Genomic DNA, 18,638 nt, shown 5'->3' with positions numbered 1-18,638 from the left:
TTGTACTTAGTATACAAAAATGCTTTATGCATACTTTACATTTTGTCACAGAGAATATTAAGAAGATGTGTTCAAGGGTTGGGCTTTATAAAACTAATTTTTCCTGCTTCATTTATGGTTTTTTAATTTAGACTCGCTTTTTAGTTTTGTTTTTGACAAGTGCATGATGTGTATACAATTATTAGCACAGTTTATTGCCACTGCCTTGACTCATGCCAAGATGTCATCAGTTTTATCCACCAGAGGTGCAAATGTCAACATTATGAAAAAGAGAAACGGTGCTTTAGTATTATGAAAATAGCTTTTACTTTATGGTCTCCTGAAATTCTCTTGGGGACCTTCCCCCTGCCCAGCCCCTGCCATAGTCCACAGACCACACGATGAAAATCAGTACTTTAAGGGTGGATACATCAGAGTAGAGACTTTGTCATTTTTTTTTTTTTTAACAAAGAGTCTTTTTATTCTATTTTATTTCTGAGTCTACATGTTCCTGTACTTATAGATTTTTCACATCGATTTATATATAGTCTTTGTAATTAAATTGTATCTGTGGAATGCATTCTTACTATGACTTTCTGAATCATGAATATAAGAGAAAGAAAACTTTAGTAAAGCTAGCTAATATAGCTTGGAGCAATTACCTTGTAACTTTTGTAAACTGTTATACCTTGCTACAGATTGAAAGGAGAATAGGTTAATAATCTTGTTTAATTAATATGCTTTAACAAAGTAATCTACAGTCAAAATGTCAAGCGTCCTTTTCTGTATTATGATTTTTACAGACTCATGAACTTACCTGTCACTGATTAAAACCAAGGTGGAATTTTTATTTTTCTTACAGATTTAGGACCAATAAGCCTTAATTGGTTTGAAGAACTTTCTTTAGAAGCTCCACCCTATAATTCTGAACCCACAGAAGAATCTGGTTATAAAATCAGCTATGAACCAAACCTATTTAAAACACCACAAAGGAAACCTTATAATCAGTTGGCTTCAACTCCAATAGTATTCAGAGAGCCAATATACCAACAATCTCCTTTAAAAGAATTAGATAAATACAGATTAGATTCAGGTAAGTAATGTGGTGCAGTAAACTAGGGAGAAACATATACCAGGAATTCAGACCAACCTATGTTAAAACTCCCAGATCTATTGTTAATTGTGTCATGTTGGTCAAATCAACTTCTTCCGCTCACTTTCCCCACTTGGAAAATGGAGATAGTGAAAATAATGTCTGATGAATTTGGATTAAATAAAATAGCATGGGTACTTTGTTGTGGTCCTTTTCCTCCCTCCTTTGATTAATATATTCTGCCTAGTGAGATTTGTTAAATTATGTCTTTCCTGTACCAAAAAAAGGACTTGTTTTGATGTTAATTAAATAAACTCTGTTCCTGCAGGTTATCACAGAGGACAGAAAAGGTTATTTTTAACAGTTTTCTTTAAATGTCTTTTGACTTGGTGGTAGTTTACCTGGCATATGCACCAGATAATCCAATCAATCATGTAATGAAATTATATATTCAGTTATTCAAGTGTTTATTAGCTATTTAAGTGACATATTGTCCATTTTTTTGGAGTATGACTCTCAAGGAGAATTGACAGTAGAAGGGGAACAGTCTTAAGATTGAATGTGGTATATGTGAAAAGCAAAGTACAAAAAGTACAAAGAAAGTTGAGAAGAAAGAACATGAATAGGTTTGGGAGGAATTAGGGAGTGATTCATTTGAATTAAACTTTGAAGGATAGGTGAGATTCAAAAATAGAGTAATAATGTACTAGGCCGAGGGGAAAACAGGAGGAGGATGATGTAGTTTAAGAGAATGTTAAGTAATTCAGATTGCTTGGAATATTGCATATCTAAAAGGGACCAATAAGTTTAACCTAAGGCTAAAAAAAAAGCACGTAGAGCTGGATATTGAATGCCACACTTAAAATGAATTTATTTGATCGGTTGTTGAGCAGAAAAATCAAATGTAAATTTTATCATGCTACTACCTGCTTCAAACTTTTGATTATGTCCCTTTGCCTTCTTGATAATATCTTAACTCCTTAATATGATTTACAAGGTTCTTTATAATCTGGTCTCTTACTAACTCTTTCCTCATGCTGCCATAATCCCCCTCTCACCCATCTTCAATTTGCCATTCATTCATACTGAATTTCTTTTTGGAACCACCTTGCTCTATGGCTCTTTATACATTGTTACCTCTGCCCATAAGTTAGTTACTTTTTTCCTACCTTTTTATCTACCTAACTTAGGCTCATCTTTCAGGTCTTGACTCTACTGTCTGCCTCCTAGAAGTTTTCCTTATCGCACTCCTGTTAGCTTCTAGTGGAGGAGACTTACATAAGCAATTATAGTGGAATGAATGCTATGAAAGAAGAAATTCGTGGTACTAAAAAATGCACATACAAAGAGGATATAGGTAAGGGACAAAAATTTCTTGTATGTTATTGGATACCAGTGGCATACAAAGTTTCAGTAAATATAGAATACATGAGTATTTGTTTTGCTTTAGGAAACCTAATAACTGGTGCACCTGGGTAGCTCAGTCAGTTAAATATCCGACTCTTGATTTCAGCTCAGGTCATGATCTCAAGGTCCTGGAATCAATCCCTGCATCAGTCTCCATGCTCAGCAGGGATTTTGCTTGAGGATTTTCTCCCTCTGCCCCTCCCCCTGCTTGCAGGTGCTCATGCGCTCGTGTGCACACGCGCTCTCTCTCTCTCTCTCTCTGTCATAAATAAATGAATTAAAAAAAAAAAGCAAAGCTCAATAACTGCCAGCAATCTTTGGAGATGGGTTTTTCAAAATGTGATGCCTAGATCATGAGAATCTCCTAAAATGCTGAATGAAAGAGAAGGTTTCAAGCCTTACTCTGAATCTACTAAATTAGAATCTCTAGAAATAGAGCCCATAAGTGCACATTTTAAACTAAACTGGTGATTCTCATGGAAATGAAGACTGAAGACAGGGAGACCAGTTATGAGACGTGTAATGGTCCAGGTGGTAGGGGGCCAAGTGCCTGAATTAGAGTAATGGTAGTGGAGGTGGATGTGGAAGATAGGAACTGTAAGACCCCATAGTAGCCTAGACCTGGAGATTTCAAAGAATGGATCAAATCACAGGTTTAGAGCATAACTATGAATACAGTGGTGATGTTCATAGACACTGTAAGCACTGGAGGTGAAAAAGGTTTAAGAAGGGAAAAAGCTTGAAAGAATGAAAAATATAGATTGAGTTTTGGACTGCAATTTGGGACAGTAATAGGGTGTTAAGGTGATGTCCGGAAGGCTTTGGGGAGTACAAGACTGAAACTAAAGGAAGAATATAAACAGAGAAAGCTATAGGAACCAACTACCTATTTGGAAAGTGATGCAGTCATCCCATGTAGTGAGGAAATTGATTATGATGAGGCCTAGGATAGAGCCTTGAGGAATATTTAGCAGATAAAATGCAGAGCACAGAAAAGGGGGCATCTTTCATTCAATATTCCATGCTTATTTTGTGCCTGGCAACTTAGTAGGCATTAAGGATACGAACATGAATAGATGGCTTTTGACTTCTAGGAACTCAGTCGTGTATAGGCCAAAATATATAAATAAATACACTGGTATAGTATATGCTATAGTAGGAACATATACAAAGTGCTATGTTGTGGGCATAGTAAAGGGAGCAGCTATCTTAATGTGCTTAGGAAAATATCCGTAAACCAGTTTAGGCTGAAACTTGAAAGACATACCTAGAATCACTGGTTTATTCTCTAATTTAACCTATTGGAATTGGTCTATCTATAATTAGGGAAGGTTAGGAAAGAATTAATAGGGCTACTCTGGGCTTGCTGCAAAGAAATTAAATTTTTTTAAGATTATAGTACATAAATAATTCTGATTGTGCTTTCCTGAAACCTTTTGGTTTTGTGTAGCTTAAATTTAGTATTAAAATCTAAGACTTAAGCTGTTTTTTAACCTACTTATTTAGTTCTAACATCTAATGTTTTAAAAAGAATTATCCCTAAAGTTTCATAGGGAAATGTGCTATTTCAGCTTCTCAGCAGTCCTTCCTTTTGCATAAAATCATCTGAATTTAATCTCACCATTATTCAGCCTATTTATGCAATTCACAGGTTACTTGGGAAATGTTTATTTGGGTATGAACTTATTTTTGCCTGGTTCATTTTTTTACTTTTTATTTTTTACATTTAGATTTTTCATTTGCTAAGCCAGAACTGATACTTTATTATTAACTGATGTCATATGTTTACATTAGGTTCATTCTTTATATCAGTCTGTGGATTTTGACAATTACATAATGTCATGTATCCACCATTATAGTGTCTTACAGAATAGTTTCACTGACTGAAAAATCCCTAGTGTTCCATCCGTTCACATCCCACCCCCCCCCCCCCCCGCCCCTGACAACCACTAATCTTTTTATTGTCTATAATCTTGTCTTTTCCAAAATGTCATTCAGTTGGAATCATACAGTATGTTAGCTTTTTCAGACTAGCCTCTTTCATTTAGCAAGTTTCCTCTACATCATTTTGTGGTTTGATAGCTCATTTTTTTGTCTTCACTTAGCAATGTAAGTTTCCTCTACATTTTCTTGTTTGTATAGTTTTAAAGATTTTGTTTATTTATTTGAGAGAAAGAGAGCATGAGTGGGTGATGGAGGGAGAGAGAAGCAGACTCCTTGCTGAGCACAGAGCTGGACAGGGGGCTTGATCCCTTCCAGGACCTCAGAAATCATGACCTGAGCCAAAGTCCCAACACTCTACCAACTAACTCACCCAGGCACGCTATAGCTCATTTATTTTTATCACTGAATAATGCTGTATATGGATGTACCAGTTTGCTTATTCATTCACCTATTGAAGAACATCTTGGTTGCTCCTAAGTTTTAGCAGTTATGAATAAAGCTGCTATATAATGTGCAGGTTTTTGTGTAGACCTAAATTTTCAGACTCATCTGGAGAATACCAAGGATTACAACTGCTGGATTTTATGATAGAAGTATGTTTAGTTTGGTAAGAAACTGCAAACTAAATTCCAAAGTGGCCACATCATTTTGCATTTCCTTTAGCAGTGAATGAGAGTTTTCCCTTCTCCAGGTCCTCATCAGCATTTGGTGGTGTCTTTGTTTTGGACTTTAACCATTCTATTATAAGTGTATAGGAGTATCTCATTTTTTGGTTTACTTAACTGCAGTGTTTTTCCTAATTAAGATATTTGTTAAAGTGAATGGGAAAGAGGTGAATATTTTAATACATTAGGTGCTTTTTAGTATCTTTAACTAAAAGTCCCGTTAGAGAAGGAGGTTGGAAAAAAAAAAAAAGGGAAGGAGGTTAGATATTTTGTAAAAGTAGGGTCTTTAATTCACATGTAAATTTGGCTTATTAGTGATTATGGCCATTTCCTGTTACTTGAGAAATGAAAATATGTTTTGTCTGTGCTGCTACAAACAGTTCTCAGTTTGGTCTTTGCCTTATTTTATTAACACGGACATGATTTATTTTTCCCAAAACTTTTCTAAGCTGGAGATCATAGGACCAATTAAACTGTTGTTGTTTTTAAAGATTTTATTTATTTATTCATGAGAGACACACGGAGAGAGACACAGGCAGAGACACAGGCAGAGGGAGAAGCAGGCTCCATGGAGGAAGCCTGATGAGGAACTTGATCCAGGACTCCAGGATCACGCCCTAGGCTGAAAGCAGGTGCCCAACCACTGAGCCACCCAGGCGTCCCCAAACTATTGTTTTAAAGCAATTTTTAGGATTAATAAGTGCCTCGAATGCCATATTTGTGATAGGAAATAGCAATATTGAAAAAAACTGTAAATGGCATTTGACGGAGCCACATACAGCTTTAGAAACCCTTTCTGAGCACTATTGCTTGAAAGTAAATGTGTTCAACAACAGATTTATTTTCTAATCATGGCTAATTCATTCAACCAGAAATTGTGGTGTGACTGTAACGCCAGGCATTGATTGCAGTTCATAAGGATACAGTGATAAATAAGACAAGATCTCTACCTCAAGGAGCTCACATTCTATTAGGGAAAGTAGGTATGGTGCATAATAAACTCTGGGAACATATGGCAGCAGCAATCACTTTATTTCATGTTAGGAACCACTAAATTTTTCCAGGGGAGGGAGTTTCAAAATGGAAGCCTGGAAGAGGATATTCCAGATCAAGAAAAATAAAGAGAAGCAGTTTGTAAAGAACTATAGTGAAAGCAATCTTGCAGGATATGCAAGTGGTTGAAAAGTAGAGTGTTAAAGAATGTCATAGAAATTAAGTTAAATCATGAAAGTCCTTGTTACCCTGGGAGTTTTGTTTTGGTCTTTGAGCCTGATCTTGAGAATAAGATCTTGAAAGGTTTTCAGCAGAAGAGTGATATGATCAGATTTGGTACTTTAGTAGGTTTTTAGTAAATGTCCTTTTCTTTATTCTTAATCTCCATAATACCATAGTACATGTGACTTAATTCTGTTTTGCATTTCACTTGTATGGAATTTCAAAAAATTTCTCCTACTATATTATGAACCCTCTAAAGTTAAAGCTGTCATGAATTAAATTTCCCAAAGTGTCATACATATATACTTAATACTTGTTAAATGGGGCAGGGGATATCTATCCCTTGAGACATACCCTTTTGGGAGGAATCAGTAAACTGAGAAACCAGTTCAAACTGAACTCTCCATACATTCTCCTTCCCAGAATAGATGAGACTTTTTGTTTTTATGTACTTCCAGAGATGGGGCACCTGGATGGTTCAGTCAGTTAAGTGTCTGCCTTCGGCTCAGGTCATGATCTCAGGTTCTTGAGATTAAGCCCCAAGTCAGGCTCCGTACTCAGCAGGGAGTCTCCTTGTCCCTCTCTCTCTCTCCCCCCTCCCCCTGCTCGTGCTCACATGCTGGCATACTCTCTCTCAAAAAATAAAAATCTTAAAAAAAATAAAAATAAAAATAAGAATAAAAACTTCCAGAGAATGAAAATTCACAATCCAGAGCATATACATTCTCACTGTATTACTGTACTGTTTCAGGAAAGGATATTACCGATAGTAAACATAAAAGTTGTTGCACAATGAAGTCTAAAATGGATCGAGCAAATGATGTTACCAGCCCACCTCTAAATTCTTATTTTAGTGAAAGGTATGATGTGTGATATTAAAATATTTAAATGAAAAATTTTCCTGCACGTGCTATTTGTTTTATAGAAATGCATCTAATTTTCATGCTAATATTTTGACTTAAGAGCATGAAAGAGGATCTTCTATTTTTAAGTAATTTTTAGGTTGAGACCTTTATTATAATTTTTACATTAGAAACATTTATTTTTTTAATGTTGAATTCATTGTTTTTTGTTGATATAAAGTTTTTAAGTTACAAAAATGATGAAAAACAATGCCCTTGAAATAGTAGCTTAAAATAAATTATTTGTGTATTTTGAATCATTTGAGAGAATATGGTGCTTTTATAGATTCACTTTACATAATTTTTAAATTCAAAACATAAAATTCCTAGAAGCTGAAATTTGTGAGTAATCTATACATTACTTTTAGTGGACATTTTAAACATAATTTAGTAGTTACTTAATTCTTCATGAGATTTCTTTTTAAAAAGTAACAAAATATTACAAAGTAGTATAAGTCCAATAATGTGACTGAGAGTCCTTTTTCTTTTAAATAAGAAATATCATGTTTCTTCTTGCCATTTTTGTTATCTTTGAATAATCTGAAGGATTTGTCTTTTTTTTTTTTTTTTTCATTTTAGTCCTGTTCTACGATGTACACATGTAACACCACAGAGAGAAAAGTCGGGTATGATTAGAAACAAGGCTTTTAATTTCTAGAATACTCTTAAATTAAAAAAATATATAAAACGTAGTAATTTTCTCCTCATTTTACCCACAGTGGTATGTGGAAGCTTATTTCATACACCGAAGCTTATGAAGGTAAGTATTTTTATTGTGTAGTAATTGAAAATTTGACAATTGAAAATCTGACAATGTCCTACCTTTGCCCATATTTATAGAAATATGTATGTACAATCTTATGTATCAGAAAATGATAAATGAAAAAATGCTCTTAGTCATCAGTGCATTTCTGTGAAATATTTTCTTTATTTTCAGGGTCAGACACCAAAACGCATTTCTGAAAGTCTAGGAGCTGAGGTGGATTCTGATATGTCTTGGTCAAGTTCTTTAGCCACACCACCAACCCTTAGTTCTACTGTGCTAATAGGTAATACTATCAAATGTGTATTATGTAAGATGGTAGATGATGCCAATACAGTGTCATCTATAATGCTTCTGACAAAAAGAATATATGAAAAGATAATTATTAGATTAGATAATACTATCTTTGATAAGTGTGTCAGTAGTTCAGAATAATTCTATTTAGTGTAGATTGGAACAAATCATAAGTACATTAAGTGGTCTAGGAGTGGTATTTTGTAGGAGTCCATTTATATGCAAACTAGGAATTTTAAAATTATTTTTCTAGCAAAAATACATTACATATTTTTCTCTCTTTAGCTGGGAATTTTGTGTTTTTTGTTGTTGCTCAGATGAAATAACAGATAAAAGCATGTTAAAAAGTAAAAAGTATTTAACATAAAATATACCTTTAGACAGTATTTTTATCGAAATAAATGCTAAAGTTTACAAGCTTTATCTTTTAAGTCATGACCCCATAGCTCCATCTGATTTCCTAAGTCTTTATGGATAGTATCCCCTTAAAGTCCGGCTCATCGAACCACAATTTCTTAGATGTATCTATGAATGGTACTAAGGAATTGAATGTAGCTTATGCTGATTTACCTTTCTAATTACCATTCTTGAGTCCATTCATTTTGTTTCAACTGCATCATTTACTCTAGTAGTATATGTGACTTTTGATGTCTGACCAAAAAATATTTAAGTTTTTCACATTAACTTTAGTATATGGTATATAATTACAGTACAGATAAATTGAAATTTTTTTTTACAGTCAGAGATGAAGAAGTATCTGCAGCTGTATTTCCTAATGACACTACTGCTGTAAGTAAATATCATAACTTGATTATGCTGTTGCAGTGACTTACATTTTTAGAATGCTTTGAAAAATTATTTATCGTACATTATTCATTTCTTCAATTTATGATTTATCTAAGTCTTTGAGAAAGTCTCAAAGCCTGATCAGATATGTGATTTTCTTTACTTCATATGGAGTAATGCTGTCTGTAAGTTGAATATATATACATAGTGAGAGTTTTTATACTAGTAACTTTAAAATATAACTTTTGCAGATTTTTAAAAGCTGTTTTTCTAACCATGATGAAAGTCTGAAGAAAAATGATCGGTTTATCCCTTGTGGTCCAGGCAAAGAAAACAAAAATCAAAGGGAAGCTAAAAGTCAAAGTAAGTCCTTCTGTTTAATTGAGCTACTGCTTTTAACTGACATCATCAAAGTATGCTTTCTTTCTTTCTTAAAGAGAAAATACATTGCTTTTCCTTTTTAATAACTGAACATACTGTATGTAGAAGCTAACTTTATGTAAGATTTTATCTATTTATTTGAGAGCGCAAGCGAGAGAGCCAGAGCAGGGGGAGGGCAGAGGGAGAGGAACAAGCAGACTCCCTGCTGAGCAAGAAGCCCAAAGCGGGGCTTGATCCCAGGATTCTGATATAATGACCTGAGCCGAAGTCAGATGTTTAACTGACTAAACCATCCAGGTGCCCTGAAGCTAACTTGATTTAAAGGAACATGTTTAATTATGGTAAGATAATACCATTCAAGATGTTATTGTAGGGGCACCTGGGTGGCTTAGTCAGTTAAGCATCCAAATCTTGGTATCAGCTCAGGTCATGATCTCAGGGTCCTGGGATCCAGCCCTGTGTTTGGCTCAGAGGGGAATCTGCTACTCTCTCTCTCTCCCTCTGCCCCTTACCCCAGCTTGTGTGTGCTCTCTCTCTCAAATAAATAAATCTTAAAAAAAAAAAAAAAAAAAGATACTAATATGACAAAAACAAAACCTATAACTCACAACAGAGATAAGAATAATAACAAAATGTAAAGGCCTTTTCTCATTAGAAAGTAATTAATACCAAAAGTTACCTAAATCGGATCATTGGGATTGCATTTTTCTTTTTTTTTTTTTAATTTATTTTTTATTGGTGTTCAATTTACTAACATACAGAATAACCCCCAGTGCCCGTCACCCATTCACTCCCACCCCCCGCCCTCCTCCCCTTCTACCACTCCTAGTTTGTTTCCCAGAGTTAGCAGTCTTTACGTTCTGTCTCCCTTTCTGATATTTCCCACACATTTCTTCTCCCTTCCCTTATATTCCCTTTCACTATTATTTATATTCCCCAAATGAATGAGAACATATAATGTTTATCCTTCTCCAACTGACTTACTTCACTCAGCATAATACCCTCCAGTTCCATCCACGTTGAAGCAAATGGTGGGTATTTGTCATTTCTAATAGCTGAGTAATATTCCATTGTATACATAAACCACATCTTCTTTATCCATTCATCTTTCGTTGGACACTGAGGCTCCTTCCACAGTTTGGCTATCGTGGCCATTGCTGCTATAAACATCGGGGTGCAGGTGTCCCAGCGTTTCATTGCATCTGTATCTTTGGGGTAGATCCCCAACAGTGCAATTGCTGGGTCGTAGGGCAGGTCTATTTTTAACTCTTTGAGGAACCTCCACACAGTTTTCCAGAGTGGCTGCACCAGGTCACATTCCCACCAACAGTGTAAGAGGGTTCCCTTTTCTCCGCATCCTCTCCAACATTTGTTGTTTCCTGCCTTGTTAATGTTCCCCATTCTCACTGGTGTGAGGTGGTATCTCATTGTGGTTTTGATTTGTATTTCCCTGATGGCAAGTGATGCAGAGCATTTTCTCATATGCATGTTGGCCATGTCTGTGTCTTCCTCTGTGAGATTTCTCTTCATGTCTTTTGCCCATTTCATGATTGGATTGTTTGTTTCTTTGGTGTTGAGTTTAATAAGTTCTTTATAGATCTTGGAAACTAGCCCTTTATCTGATATGTCAATTGCAAATATCTTCTCCCATTCTGTAGGTTGTCATTTAGTTTTGTTGACTGTATCCTTTGCTGTGCAAAAGCTTCTTATCTTGATGAAGTCCCAATAGTTCATTTTTGCTTTTGTTTCTTTTGCCTTGGTGGATGTATCTTGCAAGAAGTTACTGTGGCTGAGTTCAAAAAGGGTGTTGCCTGTGTTCTCCTCTAGGATTTTGATGGAATCTTGTCTCACATTTAGATCTTTCATCCATTTTGAGTTTATCATTGTGTATGGTGAAAGAAAGTGGTCTAGTTTCATTCTTCTGCATGTGGATGTCCAATTTTCCCAGCACCATTTATTGAAGAGACTGTCTTTCTTCCAATGGATAGTCTTTCCTCCTTTGTCGAATATTAGTTGACCATAAAGTTCTGGGTCCACTTCTGGGTTCTCTATTCTGTTCCACTGATCTATGTGTCTGTTTTTGTGCCAGTACCACACTGTCTTGATGACCACAGCTTTGTAGTACAACCTGAAATCTGGCATTGCGATGCCCCCAGATATGGTTTTCTTTTTTAAAATTCCCCTGGCTATTCGGGGTCTTTTCTGATTCCACACAAATCTTAAAATAATTTGTTCTAACTCTCTGAAGAAAGTCCATGGTATTTTGATAGGGACTACATTAAACATGTATATTGCCCTGGGTAACACTGACATTTTCACAATATTAATTCTGCCAATCCATGAGCATGGAATATTTTTCCATCTCTTTGTGTCTTCCTCAATTTCTTTCAGAAGTGTTCTATAGTTTTGAGGGTATAGATCCTTTACATCTTTGGTTAGGTTTATTCCTAGGTATCTTATGCTTTTGGGTGCAATTGTAAATGGGATTGACTCCTTAATTTCTCTTTCTTCAGTCTCATTGTTAGTGTATAGACATGCCACTGATTTCTGGGCATTGATTTTGTATCCTGCCACGCTACCGAATTGCTGTATGAGTTCTAGCAATCTTGGGGTGGAGGCTTTTGGGTTTTCTATGTAGAGTATCATGTCATCGGCAAAGCAGGAGAGTTTGACTTCTTCTTTGCCAATTTGAATGCCTTTAATGTCTTTTTGTTGTCTGATTGCTGAGGCTAGGACTTCCAATACTATGTTGAATAGCAGTGGTGAGAGTGGACATCCCTGTCTTGTTCCTGATCTTAGGGGAAAGGCTCCCAGTGCTTCCCCATTGAGAATGATATTTGCTGTGGGCTTGTCATAGATGGCTTTTAAGATGTTGAGGAATGTTCCCTCTATCTCTACTCTGAAGAGTTTTGATCAGGAATGGATGCTGTATTTTGTCAAATGCTTTCTCTGCATCTAATGAGAGGATCATATGGTTCTTGGTTTTTCTCTTGCTGATATGATGAATCACATTGATTGTTTTACTGGTGTTGAACCAGCCTTGTGTCCCAGGGATAAATCTTACTTGGTCATGGTGAATAATTTTCTTAATGTACTGTTGGATCCTATTGGCCAGTATCTTGTTGAGAATTTTTGCATCCATGTTCATCAGGGATATTGGTCTGTAATTCTCCTTTTTGGTGGGGTCTTTGTCTGGTTTTGGAATTAAGGTGATGCTGGCCTCATAGAATGAATTTGGAAGTACTCCATCTCTTTCTATCTTTCCAAACAGCTTTAGAAGAATAGGTATGGTTTCTTCTTTAAACGTTTGATAAAATTCCCCTGGGAAGCCATCTGGCCCTGGACTCTTGTGTCTTGGGAGGTTTTTGATGACTGCTTCAATTTCCTCCCCGGTTATTGGCCTGTTCAGGTTTTCTATTTCTTCCTGTTCCAGTTTTGGTAGTTTGTGGCTTTCCAGGAATGCGTCCATTTCTTCTAGATTGCCTAATTTATTGGCGTATAGCTGTTCATAATATGTTTTTAAAATCGTTTGTATTTCCTTGGTGTTGGTAGTGATCTCTCCTTTCTCATTCATGATTTTATTAATTTGAGTCTTCTCTCTCTTCTTTTTAATAAGGCTGGCTAATGGTTTATCTATCTTATTAATTCTTTCAAAGAACCAACTCCTGGTTCTGTTGATCTGTTCCACAGTTCTGGTCTCGATTTCGTTGAGTTCTGCTTGAATCTTTATTAACTCTCTTCTTCTGCTGGGTGTAGGATCTATTTGCTGTTTTTTCTCTAGCTCCTTTATGTGTAAGGTTAGCTTTTGTATTTGAGTTCTTTCCAGTTTTTGAATGGATGCTTGTATTGCGATGTATTTCCCCCTTAGGACTGCTTTTGCTGCATCCCAAAGATTTTGAACGGTTGTATCTTCATTCTCATTAGTTTCCGTGAATCTTTTTAATTCTTCCTTAATTTCCTGGTTGACCCATTTCATCTTTTAGCAGGATGGTCCTTAACCTCCACGTGTTTGAGGTCCTTCCAAACTTCTTGTTGTGATTTAGTTCTAATTTCAAGGCATTATGGTCTGAGAATATGCAGCGGACGATCCCAATCTTTTGGTATTGGTTCAGACCCGATTTGTGACCCAATATGTGGTCTATTCTGGAGAAAGTTCCATGTGCACTTGAGAAGAATGTGTATTCAGTTGAGTTTGGATGTAAAGTTCTGTAGATATCTGTGAAATCCATCTGGTCCAGTGTATCATTTAAAGCTCTCGTTTCTTTGTAGATGTTGTGCTTAGAAGACCTATCGAGTATAGAAAGAGCTAGATTGAAGTCACCAAGTATAAGTGTATTATTATCTAAGTATTTCTTCACTTTGGTTATTGATTTATATATTTGGCAGCTCCCACATTCGGAGCATATATATTGAGGATTGTTAAGTCCTCTTGTTGGATAGATCCTTTAAGGATGATATAGTGTCCCTCTTCATCTCTCACTACAGTCTTCGGGGTAAATTTTAGTTTATCTGATATAAGGATGGCTACCCCTGCTTTCTTTTGAGGACCATTCGAATGGTAAATGGTTCTCCAACCTTTTATTTTCAGGCTGTAGCTGTCCTTTTGTCTACAATGTGTCTCTTGTAGACAGCAAATAGATGGGTCCTGCTTTTTTATCCAGTCTGAAACCCTGCGCCTTTTGATGGGGTCATTAAGCCCGTTCACATTCACAGTTACTATTGAGAGATAGGAGTTTAGTGTCATCATATCTATTCAGTCCTTGTTTTTGTGGAATGTTCCACTGAACTTCTTCTTAAAGGGGAATTTTAAGAGTCCCCCTTAAAATTTCTTGCAGAGCTGGTTTGGAGGTCACATGTTCTTTTAGTTGCTGCCTGTCTTGGAAGCTCTTTATCTCTCCTTCCATTTTGAATGAGAGCCTTGCTGGATAAAGTATTCTTGGTTGCATGTTCTTCTCATTTAGGACCCTGAATATATCCTGCCAGCCCTTTCTGGCCTGCCAGGTCTCTGTGGAGAGGTCTGCTGTTACCCTAATACTCCTCCCCATAAAAGTCAGGGATTTCTTGTCTCTTGCTGCTTTAAGGATCTTCTCTTTATCTTTGGAATTTGCAAGCTTCACTATTAAATGTCGAGGTGTTGAACGGTTTTTATTGATTTTAGGGGGGGAAATCTCTCTATTTCCTGGATCTGAATGCCTGTTTCCCTTCCCAGATTAGGAAAGTTTTCAGCTAGAATTTGTTCAAATACATATTCTGGCCCTCTGTCCCTTTCGGCGCCCTCGGGAACACCAATTAAACGTAAGTTTTTCTTCCTCAGGCTGTCGTTTATTTCCCTTAATCTGTCTTCATGGTCTTTTAATTGTTTCTTTTTTCCTCAGTTTCCCTCTTTGCTATCAACTTGTCTTCTATGTCACTCGCTCGTTCTTCCACCTCGTTAACCCTCGTCGTTAGGACTTCTAGTTTGGATTGCATCTCATTCAATTGATTTTTAATTTCGGCCTGATTAGCTCTAAATTCTGCAGTCATGAAGTCTCTTGAGTCCTTTATGCTTTTTTCTAGAGCCACCAGTAGCTGTATAATAGTGCTTCTGAATTGGCTTTCTGACATTGAATTGTAATCCAGATTTTGTAACTCTGTGGGAGAGAGGACTGTTTCTGATTCTTTCTTTTGAGGTGAGGTTTTCCTTCTAGTCATTTTGCTCAGTGCAGAGTGGCCAAAAGCAAGTTGTATTGGGAAAAGGAGAAAAAGAGAGGAGAGAAAGAAGGAAAGAAAAGAGAAAGAGAAAAAAAGGGAGAAAAAAAGAAGAAAAAGAGAAAGAAAAAGAAAGAAAGGAGAAAAAAGGGGGGTGGGGGAAGGAAACAAATCAAAAAGCAAAACAAAACAAAACAAAAAAGAACCACGGGGGAAGTATCTTCTGATTCTGTGTACTTTAAGTCCCTTGGCTCCCCCTGGAAATTGTCCTTCTAGCTGGTCTTCTGGGGGAGGGGCCTGTTGTGCTGATTTTCAGGTGTTAGCAGTTGGGGGAGCTGCTGTGCCCCTGCCTAGTGCAGGGCTCAGTGGGGGTTGTTTACCCCGTGAGGCCCCAGGAGCAACAGCCCTAGTGGCGGGGCCAGCTCTGGAGCCCTGGAGTCAGCCCCCGCAGGAACTCCGGAGGTCTCCGTCTGCAGGGCCTGGAGGCTCCGGGGCGGGCTGCTGATCTGCTCAGCTGGGGCAGGAGCGTCCTTGCTGTCCTGGGCCCTCCCGGCCTCTGCCTGGCCCGGGGGAGGCTGGATCCTGGGCTGTGTCCCGGCGCCCTGTGCTCCGGGGCCTGCGCTGTTGGATTCGCGCTCCCGGGCTGCGCAGTCCCCTCCGCGGAGCCGCCGCCGGAGCCGTCCCCCACCCCAGCTGCTCCTGGAACCGCGGAGCCCCCTCCGCACGGAGCCTCTTCCTCTGCCCGAGCCCCCAGAGCTGTTCCCGGGGCCGCAGGGTCCCGCCGTGCGCGCTGCAGCCCTTAGGGAGCTCGGGGCACTCTCCTGGGCGCGCAGTTGCTCGGTTACTGTCCCAGGGAACCCGAGGGCATCCTCGCCCTCCTGGGGTCCTGCTCCAACTCCCTGGGAGCCCCTTTCTGCCCGGGAATGTTGGTGCAGCTCCTGCTCCTCCGGGACGGGGCTCTCCTGTCTTGGGGACACTCGCCCCGGCCTCAGCCCGGCTCCTCGCGGGGCCCCTCCCTCTTAGATGCCTTTGTTTCTTTATTTCTTTTTCCCCGTCTTCCTACCTTGATAGAAGCGCAAACTCTTCTCACTGTAGCATTCCAGGTGTTCTCTCTTTAATTCTCAGGCCGAATTCATAGATTTTCAGGATAATTTGAAGGTTTTCTAGGTAATTTGGTGGAGACAGGTGATTTGGAGTCCCTACTCTTCTGCCATCTTGCCCCTCCTCCTGCATTTTTCTTAGTATGTGTGTATGTATAAATGTGTATGATTGGATAACTGTGTATATATGTGTGTGTGTGTGTAAAATCATATTTTACTCTTATTTTAGGGCCACAGAATTTTTTTTTTTTTTTTTTAGATTTGTTTGTCTTAGCATTGAGGGGATAAGGAAGGGTAGAGAGGAAGAGAGAACCCCAAGCTGACTCCCAACATGGCGCTCCATCTCAGGACCCTGAGATCATGACTGGAGCTGAAACCGAGAGCTGGACCTTTAACTGACTGAGCCACCCAGGTGCCCTGGGGCCCAAATTTATTTGGAACATCTAGTTTGATAAATCTTAGAATGTTAAATTGCATATATATATCCTAAGATTGAGTTTTAATTGTGCAGAGCTGATAAAGGTTATTAGGACCTGGAATATGACTAAAAGGCTTTGGGGACATTAGAATCAGTCTTTACCAGAAGAACAGTAGAAGGGTGGCACTCTGGCACTAAGCTAGCACTCAGGATAACCCTTTAAATACTGCCTTATGGGCTATTTAGTATATACTATTTCTATGAGAAAGGTCGTAAGAATAGTGTAAATTATATGACTCTATTATGAAATGTTATTAATATACTTCTGTTTTAAATTTTAACAGGTTTGGGGAATTCATTTGGTAAAGTAAATAGCACCAAAGACCATTTTGTAAAGTCTACACCAAATGTCCTAGAGGATGAAGTACATGAAAAAGTTCTAGATGTTTCTGAAGAAGAAGATAGTTTTTCATTATGTGTTCCTAAATATAAAACAAGAAATCTACAAAAAATAAAAACTAGCAAAACTAGGAAAAATATTTTTAATGAGACAAAAACCAGTGAATGTGAAGAAGCTAAAAAGCAAATGAAAGAAAATAAACATTCATTGGTATCTGAAATGGAACCAAATGACAGTCATCCATTAGATTGGAATGTAACACATGAGAAGCCCTTTGGGAATGGAACTGACAAAATCTCCAAGGAAATTGTACTGTCTTCAGCCTCTGGATGGTCTGACCTAACCCTCTCAAGTCTAAATGGAGCTCAGATGGAGAAAACACCTCTATTGCATACTTCTTATGACCAAAATAATTCAGAAAAAGACCTCATGATCACAGATAAAGAATGCACCAACTTCATTACTTTGGAAAATTCTTGGCCACAGATTTCAAATGTACCAAAGTATTCAGAGAAGACGTTAAATGAGGAAACAGTAGTAAATAAGATAAACGAAGGGCAGTGTCTTGAATCTCATGAAGATTCCGTTGTTTCGGTAAAGCAAGCAATATATGAAACTACTTTAATAGCTTCTCCACTTCAGGGTATCAGAAAGTCTATATTCAGGATAAGAGAATCACCTGAAGGGATGTCCAATGCAATGTTCTCAAATAATATGACTAATCCAAACTTTAAAGAACCTGAAGCCTCTGAAAGTGGATTGGAAAAACATACTATTTGCTCTCAGAAAGAGGATTCTTTATGTACAAGTTCAATTGATGATGGAAGCTGGCCAGCAACTATCAAACATACTTCTGTAGCTTTGAAGAATTTAGGTTTAATATCTAGTTTGAAAAAGAAAACAAAAAAGTTTATTTACGTTATAAATGATGAAACATCTAATCAAGGCCTGAAAACACAGAAAGACCAAGAGTCAAGACTAATTAACCTTTCGACCCAATTTGAAGCAAATGCTTTTGAAGGACCCCTGACATTTACAAATGCTGATTCAGGTACCTCTGTGTGGGGATGTGTATCTGTGTGTGTCTGTGTGAGTGAGAATAATGCATATAGTTTTAGGGATGGTGACAAGTTCTCTTATTTGAATATGTGTCTCTCTCATCTTTCTAGAAAATATACTGCCTGCTTACCGAAAGTTTTCCTTCTGTAGCTTTTTGGTTTTTTAAGATATCTTTTATATTCCTTTGAGAAGATTTTAGTGGGTGGAATATCTCAGTGAATTATAGGTTTGGTGGAACTGGAGTACAGAGGAACTGTTTGAGATTTGGGTATATTTCCAGAGAAAAAATGTTTGATACTGTGTATGTCAGAATTAAAATCAATTAAACAGCTAATATCTTGTGGTGGCCACTGATTAAATAAAATGAGATTAATAATTTTGACTGGCTAATAGGGAATTTAGAGGATTGAAAAATTAACTCAGAGCAGTTTAATTCATTTGCCTTTATAATTGTGATTAGGTCATCTTTGAGGCCTTTCATCTGTAGAACCTGTTTTTAAAAGCTGATGCGGGGGGCACCTGGGTAGCTCAGTTGGTTAAGCAT

General features: G+C 37.5%; 1 protein-coding gene across 5 annotated transcripts in view; it reads left to right on the top strand.

Annotated features, from left to right (window-relative positions):
* BRCA2 (BRCA2 DNA repair associated) overlaps positions 1 to 18,638 on the top strand; it is a 63,387-nt gene that overhangs the window by 2,993 nt on the left and 41,756 nt on the right. For all 5 annotated transcript variants that reach the window (XM_077868156.1, XM_077868153.1, XM_077868155.1 and 2 more), the window contains 8 exons: positions 842 to 1,072; positions 7,055 to 7,163; positions 7,785 to 7,831; positions 7,925 to 7,965; positions 8,143 to 8,254; positions 9,002 to 9,051; positions 9,300 to 9,411; positions 16,980 to 18,086. In XM_077868156.1, coding sequence (XP_077724282.1) covers positions 842 to 1,072; positions 7,055 to 7,163; positions 7,785 to 7,831; positions 7,925 to 7,965; positions 8,143 to 8,254; positions 9,002 to 9,051; positions 9,300 to 9,411; positions 16,980 to 18,086 — 1,809 coding nt within the window. The remainder of the gene's footprint in view (positions 1 to 841; positions 1,073 to 7,054; positions 7,164 to 7,784; positions 7,832 to 7,924; positions 7,966 to 8,142; positions 8,255 to 9,001; positions 9,052 to 9,299; positions 9,412 to 16,979; positions 18,087 to 18,638) is intronic.

The sequence above is a fragment of the Canis aureus genome, chromosome 24 (genome assembly GCF_053574225.1).
Source record: "Canis aureus isolate CA01 chromosome 24, VMU_Caureus_v.1.0, whole genome shotgun sequence".
Taxonomy (NCBI): domain Eukaryota; kingdom Metazoa; phylum Chordata; class Mammalia; order Carnivora; family Canidae; genus Canis; species Canis aureus.
This window is presented reverse-complemented; position numbering and strand designations above follow the sequence as displayed.